A 9,791-nucleotide genomic window follows, 5' to 3' on the forward strand; every position below is an offset into this window, starting at 1 on the left:
AAAAAAAGTACAATGCAGGAAGTTCTGAACAATTCAATCGAAACTGAAAAGGAAGTGAACGGCAAGAGTGATTCGCCACAATGCAGCTGATCCATACAAAGAAGCACGCTTTACAGGCTGCAACGGGTTCACAAGCATGAATGTTCTTCCCACGCTTACCACAGAAACATGTACGACCCCGCGTACAAACAGTATGATATCCCCTCGCCCATTGAAAACTCGGCATTCCTGAAGATTCTAGGGACAAAAACTGTTTCCAAGACACAACGTCGTGCAGGGGTAACAACGTGTATGAACTAACCCAGTAGTGTCCCCTGAAATAGACCTCTGGGGGGGATCTTCGCGGGGGGGGGGGGGGGGGGGGTATATGCATTGGTAGCTGAGCTGTATTGGACAATCTCAGAAATTTCAGGGGAGGTGTGAGCGGTGGGGGGGGGGGGCATTCCCACGATTTTGATCTCCGGAGGGCAGGGGCTGGTGGGGTGACGCCCATATCTGCTGGGTTTGTGGCGTTTTTGGCCTTTCTTGCCAGTGATGAATTGACGTGGTATATTTAATTGCCGTGGAGAGCGGTAACATCGAACAGTGTGAGGACATGCTCTTAGTTGGGGGGGGGGTGCCTATAAGGGAGTGGGCACAGCGTATATGAGCGTATTATCTTCAAATAAGAGAACTGCCCATGGAGTTAGACAACGTGCAATGAGTTGGCCGTCCGTAAGTATTGAGATTGTCGTGTCGGCACACATTGACCTCTTTCACGATATATTTCAATTTAATTTAATTTGTGTTGTTTTCCCTTCTAGAAGTCGCCCTCCTTAGTTGAGCTCCCATGCAGAGCTTAGACGGCGAAGCCCATAAAGTCACCCCTCTCCCGGAAAGCCTTGATGCCAACAGTCGCGCTCTGTAGGAGTCCGTGCTAGCAACGTTGAAGGCAAGCAATCAATTTTCCGTATAGGTCCGCTCCAGAGATGACTCACCAAATGTTACTGTAGTTGTACCTTCTTCAGCAAGCATACAGCGGGTACGATTACAGGAATTACCAATTTCGAGTGTTCACAAATCATGTTACCTCGATTTACGTACATAAATACGAGGCTATTAGGCAGACGTGTACGTAACGCGTTACAAATAATTGCGTTACCTGTAATCAATTACTTTTTGAGTAATTTTTCGAGTAATCGATTAAATTTTTGAACAAGTAATTTTTCGAGTAATCGATTAAATTTTTGAACAAGTAATTTTTCAAGTAATTCGATTGCAAGTTTGAGTAATCAATTACCTTTGAAGTAAAGTCTGACTCAAGATAACAATGCTCTGTGACAAATTTGTTGTGTCTTTGTTGGGCTATTCTGCTGTAGTAAGCGGGAAAATATTTATCACATCACATCACGCTGCTTCTCACGCACGAGTCCTGCGCGCTATTTCAGCTGTCCCAATTAATTCGAAGTTTGTTTTCTTTTTTTTTTTTCGAAGCACACAGGGGCGGAAATATTTGGATGAAGCAGAGTAAGCAGAGTAAGCGTTTGACTTGGTTGCAGTTCAGTGCCGGTCCTTGTCCTTTTATCCTCTGTCCTTGTCCTACCCAGCACTGGGGGTTTTTTAATTGTTTTTAATTCAATATTTGGATGAATTGATAGTAACGGCCCGAGTAACGCGTTACTTTTATACTCGTTACTCAATTACATTTTGAGTCGAGTAATTTCTAACGGTAATCAATTACTCTTGTTAGAAGAGTAACGGTAATGGTAATCAACTACTTTTTTTTTTAGTAACGGGCACAAGTCTGCTATTATAGTTCATTAAATTCATATCAATAAAGTCGTCCGCAAAGTAGCAGAAAGACAAAACAAAGTTGGTCTTCCGTCCTCCCTGCTTCACGCGTGCACATCCATCGCGGAATACAAGCCCAAATACGCATCAATGCTTAGTTGCCCCCTTTCGCTTTCAAAAGGCATTTCCTATATAGCGTTTGTGCCTTCATATGTCTTACAACGCTGACCTGACGTGCATGACACGATTCGGTCTCAGAGATCCTCTGTATTGCGACAAGCACTTAGGCCGTCCGCTGGGAGGAGTCAAGCTCGTGTAATAAGGAAGTTGGACGTCCGCGTGTTCTGGGTTGCACACTGCCTCATCGAACCATTGCGGGAAGAGAGCTCCTTCGATTTGATGGGCTTCGCTGGAAAGCCCAACATTCCGCAGGTCCACATGTCACCTCCTTGTTTAAAAGCGAGCGGATTAGAATTGAGGTAAGCTTCACGTACTGTCACATAATGTGCAAAAAAGAAATTTGTGTGTTTTTGCGTCCAGTACAAGAGGAGATACGGACATTCGTAAGATATTTTGCGGGAAATACCACGCTCCGAATTTGTGTGTGTGTGTCTTTTTTTTTTTTTTTTTTTTGGAATACGTGAGTAGCTTACGTCCCTCTGGATGCGACCCTGGGTATCAACAGTTCCCAAATTTCTTGGCTGACTATGCATACGTCGGGGTCTTCTCTTACTATGCGGTATGTTCGAGCGGTTATTGTCTCCGGCACAGCTGTTTTCAAACAAACAAAAATTAGGTCTCTTCAAATTTCTGGAAATAATGGTGTAAAATATCTCACTCGTACCGGAGATAAGGGCGGCATTTTGGAAACGAAATGTGTTCAGAGTCCGGGATTTATGTGCACGTTATTACGAACAATAATTCATTCATAATTTGAAAATGCAGAAGAGGATCAACCAATAGAATGGAAATGAAGAAGTGAAAAAGTGCAAGGAAGAAATCGAGGGCACCTCTTGAAACCTCAGCTTTACTGGTACGTGCCATACAAAGGCTGCTCGCACATCAAGTAACATATCGCCGGCGGGGGGAATTTCACCAGGGACTGTAGACTAAACACTTTCGCAGCTTCTCGCGAAATGTCCCTGCTCCAAAACACCCAGAATATTTGCGTCGCTTTGTACAATTATTACGAGAGTGTTCATGAGAATGCTTACTACGATACACTCTGAATTCTTGTTAAGTTTTAATAATGAACAGTCAGTAAACAGTAAATATACAAGATTGTTCGGCTGCATACCGTTGACTGCGATGCCTCCACACTCAAAAATAAAAACTAATTGAGATTATCGTAACGCGCCAAACATTTAGAAACGGCGACTCGCCCGTTGCATAATGCAACAGAAAGAAATCAGTGTATCTGCACGGTAAGATCTCCAACCAGTAACGTTGCCATCAAACACCAGTCACATCCCCCTTCTTTTTTCTCTCTCTCTCTCTTACTGCGTTGTTCACAGAACGACCCGACAGCACGCGCGGCCTTCGTGGGTAAAACTCTGCGTACAGTCCGGACGAAATTCGGAGCTCTGAGGAAATTGGAATCGGTGCGCCACCTGGCAGTACGTCAAAAAATGATGCGCACTGGCGGCCGAAGCAGATAATATTATATCTAAAGCATCATGTGCACGCGGGGCTGCTTCTGTCGCTAACCTAGTTGCGTCTCATTACCGGAGCGGAGCGCATGTGGAAACGAACCAACACACAAGACTGGCCGTAGGTAAGATGTTACGTGATACTTTGCATACAATGTTTCCTGCATCGTATAGCTGCATGGATTCCCTCGGAATTGCTAGCTGTGTATACAAGATCGACCGTTGTTTACCGTACGTAAAAAAAAGAAGAGCGTTAAGAGAGGTTAAGAGTCGGATAATTGCTACCAAGACGATCAAGAGAGAGAGTGGGAGAGAGAGAAAGCTGTGGAGTCAAGGGTGACACGCGATACGTTTATCTTGGTAGTAAATTTTCCGATAAATACTCCGAGGAAGCAGAGCAGTGCAAAGCGACGTCACAGTGTGTTCCTCAGCTGTGATGCGCGCTTCACTAATAACGCGCCGTAACTATTGTGATGTAACGAATAAGAGCATATGCCATCTTCCATTTCTTTCTTCAGTTCCACCAGGTATTTCGTTCGTAGACGTTGCTTAAAGTTCGTGCTGCATTTCCTTTTATTTTCTTTCTCCATGTTTTTCTTTTTTTTTTTTTCACTCGTAATATTTTAAAGTCGCCTCCTGAGATTCGGCCTCGAAATAATGAGTTAAAAATATTTTTAAAATTATTTATTTAAAAACATATTTCGGTAGAAGTAAAGGCAATGATTCAGTCAGATGTTTTGTTTTTTGTTTTGTTTTTTCACAAATGTCGTTTCACCTGAGAGGAAAACCTACCGTTATATGCTCGCAGATAATGAATACTTTATTTGAAAGCGAGCATTCTCCTCAAGGATCATCCCTTTCCGAACCTGTAGAAGAACGCGGCAAGGAAATCCAGATATATCTGAGGCAAGCAAAGGTGTACTGTGATACGCAGTTGCTATTATACGGGAAAAAAAATTTCCATAGCGTTCGCTTGTTCTGCACGAGACACGCGTGTCATGCATACAGAGCTTCCTTTTGTGACCTTGGTTCGTTTGACGACAGCAAAAATAGACGCGTAAACTAAACGCTATGAGACACGTTCAAGCAAAACATCGCAACGGCAAACCGAACCTTGTGGAAACGAGTACGCAAAAATTACCCTTTTCCGCGCGCGCGCGCGCGTATGAGTAACAAATAGGGCATTGCCACTTATCAACCTGGTACTTATCACTGCAATAATGATTTGCGTTTATCACCTAGCTTTCCTTTTCCCTTTTAGAGGGATAGCTTTTTCGGGACATCAACCCTGTAAGGTCAGTCCCTATAGCTGTATGAAGCCACGTGACAACGACGACGTCACCAGAAATTTACCACCAACACTCAGAGATGCAGTCTTTTTATCTCAATTCGATTCGTTTTATTTCGAGTTTTTAGTTTTCTTCGTTGCTTTCCTCTTCTGGATTTCTTCGTGTACATTTAGATGTCAACATTCCTACCTGATGTCAACTCTGCTCACAATGTCATCTCGTTCTGGTGCTTGTTGTTATATTATTGTTATATATATATATATACATTTGTACGTTAAACGTCGCCATGTCAGTACTGGACAGCTGTTTCGGCCTTATTGGGCCATTGTCAGCAAGGCCGAATAAGGTCGTCAATCAATAAGGCCGAAACAGCTGTCCTGTACTGGCATGGCGACGTTTGGCTCACAAACATATGCTGTACGTGGAGCCAAAGAGCTCCTGCTAATTTTTTTCCTTATATATATATATATATTTCGGCGGTGGACCTATCGGTTGCTAACGGCCACATTAGCAAAAATAAAATTATTATTGTTCATTATTGTAAGCCGACTGCCGCACCGCACTAGAGTCATATGCTATAAACACATTTGTTTGTGCCGCAGAGTGATGCCTCACAAAGCGAAAGTACGTGTGTCCGGAAGCCCACATTTTCAGCCGCTGATCGTGCATCCTTCTGCTTCCATTGACGAACGTATAGCTAAACAGAGACAACGCAACTGAGCTTCCCTTCTTTTCAATCAGAGAGCCTTTCCTGTGACCTTGTGCCGTATGCATGCGTCGAAGGCTAAATAGTGATAGAAGGGTGACGATGGTGCGCGACAAACTAAACTCTTTCACATTGCGGGAAGTTTCACGGATTTAGTTACTTACTTAATTTCGTGTTAGCACCGCGAAGCAACTGTGGCTATGAGCGGCGTACAGACGTCGACAGGTGGAGAGAGGACTGCAGGAAGGAGTGGGGGAGAGTAGGGTTAGTATGCGTCCCGGGCCGACTTCAGGGGGAACTGTGTCGACATTCGTCTGGAAAGTCTTCGGAAAACCCAAGGAAACCCTCAGACAGCACAGCCGGCGACAGGATTCGAACCCGTGTCACCTCCCAGTCTCGCGGCGTGGAACGCGATCGTTCTAACCAATCCTGCCACGGGACCTGGTACAAAAGTTTCACGGAAGCACGAAAGTTACTTACACTTGCTTTAAGCTTTGGGTGGATGAAAATTCCAGGTCCGTTTCAATTAATCACCGAGAACCAGGGATCTGAACCATGGTTCGGGTTCAGCTCCGCAGCAGCGCAAAATTTCGGTTCGAACAGGTCTTCGAACAGGTCTTCGATGGAGGTGTACTCTCTATCTTCGCTCATCGTATACAACCTGTTACATCCTGCTCATGGACTGGCCCCGTTATTTTCACAGCCCAAAATGAAACCTTGGGGTTGCTGGACGACAAAAATCGCGTACAAGTAGGCTTACAACTGCCAAAAAGACGAAATCAAAACTAACACAACTGAATGAACGAAATACTTCGTGCACTTATAGGTTGCAGTTTTGTTTCGTTCAGTTTCGGTTTCGAATTTGTTTGGCAACGCGGCTCAATCCGCTGTGTAAATCGTAGTTCCGATCCATCTCAACGTGCATTACGTCTGAACCGTTTCGCGGACCGCCAACCGCCTAAATTTATTTCGGTTCAGTTCAGTTTCGATTCGGTTCCCCCCCCCCCCCCCCCCCCCAACGCGAGAAAAGAAAAACTTTTGGTTTGGTTCAGTTCCGGTTCGGAAGAATCTCGAAAGACGAAGCAGAAGAAAAAAAAAAAAAAACTGCGTATTGGCCGGGCGTGCCTCCGCATCCGACATCGAGTACGTAGGTCCCAAAACACACTGCTGAATCGCAATGTGCGCAACCGAACGTTGCACTATACCAGAATAAAAGCATTACGGACGCTCGCGTGGGTACGTGCTTATCCGACAAAGACGTAGACGGTTGCGTGGAACATCCTGATGCACTCACCACAACCGAATGCTTCTTGCATAACGACATTGTCTACTCTATAAGTGGTGGATGCAGCACGACGCTTGTAGCCGTGAAAGTCCTTATCTTTATTCTTGCGATCACAAATATTAAACAATGGGCGTAAACAATGGATACGATAACAGCCTCTTATTGCTTCATATGTGCGAGAATATCCGCTCTCGGGGCAGCAGTGGAAAATGGGTGCCCCTGAGGGAAGTAGAGAGGAGAGAGAAGGGAGAGAGAGTCTCTGCATTCTGCCATCTTTTTCTTCCCTCAAAAAGTGCTCTTCACATCTTCCTCATGCACCTGCAGACGTGGGAACCGGGCTACCCAGGCGAATGACGCAATATATACAGAAACCGGCAGTTATATACCGCTATAACGAATAAAGCTGCGATGTCTGCCTTCCACGTCTCTTAATCGGAAGGGAAGATATCATTGAAATAGAGTTCTGCAGACGAAATGTGATAGAAGAGCGAGGGATAGTAGGATACCTGTTTACGACATTGTAATCATATACCGTCACCTCAAAACAGGCACGTTCAGTTGTTACCCAAGCTCGCTGTTGCACCACAGTCGTAAAGACAATATGTATGCGTCGTGGAGGGAAGAGCACGCATGAAAAGATACATCGTACGCCCGCAAATATATGAAAGCCACATTTGTCTAAGTCGTCATCCAAGTAATTATTGTTCTGCTCTCTGCAACAGTACTCGTCTTCCAAGGTCAGCGCTAATGGACATTTCTCGATATGTACACCGTTTTTCACTCAGCTAGGGAAATGTAATGAAACCCAGGCGATTCCTCGAGACAGAACACAAACAATTATGCATAGTATTTTTTTTTTCTTTTTTCGTTATTGAACCTTAGATCGTGAGCCATGTACCAGCAACAGGACCACTCGTCCACAGAAGTTTTTCCAACGTAGATTTCGCCGTAACCCCGCAGCCGTCACACATCTTCAAACTTTCTCCCAAGAGGGTCACACTTTATTGTCCTTTTTGTTCTCTAAGGGTCTAACCCTTTCGTGCGACACGCTGAGTCTTCTTGGCAGAAAGACACGTCTCATAACAGGCCCTCTTCTGAAGGACAGGACAGCTCGTGCGAAGTAAAACGGGGGAAATAAACAACATAAATCACCTAAAGCTGTCGTTTAGAGACACGTATACAATAGACTGTGCCAGAAATGTGTCAGCATGAAACAATAGAAAAACGATAGACGCAAACGTCTCTCGTCGGTACTCGACAGGCAGTTGGTCGGTCGGAAAGCGCTATCGGAGTTTGAAGAGCCTTCCTCCGTTCGTCGACGTCTTTCTGTCGTCTGCTACTAGGGTACGCAACCTTTTGATTTCGTTACGTTGCTTTTTAGTTTACATTTTAAACTCGCATTTAAATGGCGGTTCTCGCGATGAATGTTGTAGGAACACGCGCCATTGGCTCTGATGAAGAGCGGTTGGGAGCTGAGATATACGCACTGCAAAAGTGCATTTGAGTGCTTCCCTGCGCAGTTGTATTTTGTCCATTTTCCCTCTTTCTTTCACGCCAAGCCCGGTGACTTTCTTTTTCGACCAAGCAATTAAGTTGTTTGAACTGATTGAATTTCAGTGATCAAATTATCACTTAAATTCAATTATTTCGAGAAGTCGTCACTGGTGTCGTAGCTCAACCTTGTCGCGACAAAGTGTATTTGCTGTACCCCCACTGTTACTTCCAGAAACCGGCGACATCGCAAAAGGGAGATAAATTACTGTCACGCAACTCCGAGGACAACTTCTACAGGCTACATTTTCTTCCTTTACTTTCTAGGTCCGCTCGCTTGCCAGCAGACGCGATGTCGACGCAGGACGACCCGGACACCTTCTGCGTCCGGGGACTCAAGCTTTCCAAGGAGTTCACCAAGGAGCTCGTCGAGAGTGCCCTCCAATATACGCCCCAAGACGACGACATTTTCGTGGTGTCTTACTCCAAGTGTGGTGCGTCCTTCGTCCAACACATCGTCCACCTCTTGTTCCACGAGGGCAACCCATCCGCCGACTACATCCAATGGTCGCTCGCAACGCCCCACCTGGAGCTGGTCGGAGCCGCGGGCGTGCGCAAGATGCCGCGGCCGAACGCCATAAAGTCCCATTTTCCCGTAAACTACATGCCGTGGTCCAAAGAAGCCAAGTACATCTACGTAGCTCGCAACCCCAAAGACTGCTTTGTGTCCATCTTCTTCAACAGACAGCTGTTCCTCAGGCAGAAATCTATGGACAGGGCTTTCGAAGAGTTCATCAGTGGCAACATGATCTGGGGCGACTACTTTGAGCACCTCCGGGGATGGTACGAGAAACGGGACGAACCGAACGTCCTGTTCATTCTTTACGAAGACATAAAGCGTTCCCCGCACGAGATTATCGAGAAACTCGCCGCGTTTATGGGAGACAGGTGGCATAACATGCTGGCAGCAGACGACAGCATCTTAGATAAGATTGTACATCATAGCAGCTACGACTTTATGAAGGTGCACGCGAGCAGGACGGTTAAAAAGTACGAAGAGGCCCCGGACGAAGACACCATCGACGTCATCCCGGTCGAAATGCCCGCCAGAAGAACACGAACTTTTGCCAGAAGGGGAACGGTGGGGGACTGGAGAACGACCCTGAATGCAGAACAGGAAGCCGAGCTAGAAAGAGCTCTCAGAGACAAGTCGAAAGGTACAGCATTGTATAAGCTCTGGAGAGATCTGGACGAAGACGACGACAGCGATTTCTAAAATGAGCATCGGACGTTTTGCAGGAATGGACAGCATGTAGTGAATGCCACGTTGCGTCGATTCGTGTTTTCTTCTTTTTTTTTTTTTTTTTCGTTAGGACAGCAGCAGTGTTTACATATCGTGTATGTGCATAAACAGAGTACAAACGCTACGCTGTTTAGTGGGTAGGCCTGTACCGGTTATCTGCGCTGGGACGCTTCGTCACTGAGGCCATTTTGGCGAGTCGTCACGCAGGATGGAAAAATAAAAAAAAAAGTTTATTTTTGACATTACGGAGATCGTACTTTTTTTTTTTTTTTACTTTTCTGATTGCACCTGGGCCGAC

General features: G+C 45.5%; 1 protein-coding gene across 4 annotated transcripts; it reads left to right on the forward strand.

Annotated features, from left to right (window-relative positions):
• The first annotated feature begins 2,715 nt into the window (after positions 1–2,715).
• Positions 2,716–9,733, forward strand: LOC135401162 (sulfotransferase 1C2-like). Of its 4 annotated transcripts, none has more exons than XM_064633401.1 (2): positions 2,716–2,803; positions 8,518–9,733. In XM_064633401.1, the coding sequence occupies exon 2, from the start codon at positions 8,543–8,545 to the stop codon at positions 9,464–9,466; it is 924 nt and encodes a 307-aa protein (XP_064489471.1). In that variant the 5' UTR covers positions 2,716–2,803; positions 8,518–8,542; the 3' UTR covers positions 9,467–9,733. The 4 variants fall into 4 exon arrangements, with proteins under 4 accessions (XP_064489471.1, XP_064489470.1, XP_064489468.1 ...); XM_064633400.1 differs by lacking the exon at positions 2,716–2,803 and adding an exon at positions 3,278–3,544; XM_064633398.1 differs by lacking the exon at positions 2,716–2,803 and adding an exon at positions 3,860–3,946.
• The last annotated feature ends 58 nt before the right edge of the window (positions 9,734–9,791 follow it).

Source organism: Ornithodoros turicata, chromosome 7 (assembly GCF_037126465.1).
Source record: "Ornithodoros turicata isolate Travis chromosome 7, ASM3712646v1, whole genome shotgun sequence".
In the NCBI taxonomy this organism is placed as follows: Eukaryota; Metazoa; Arthropoda; class Arachnida; order Ixodida; family Argasidae; genus Ornithodoros; species Ornithodoros turicata.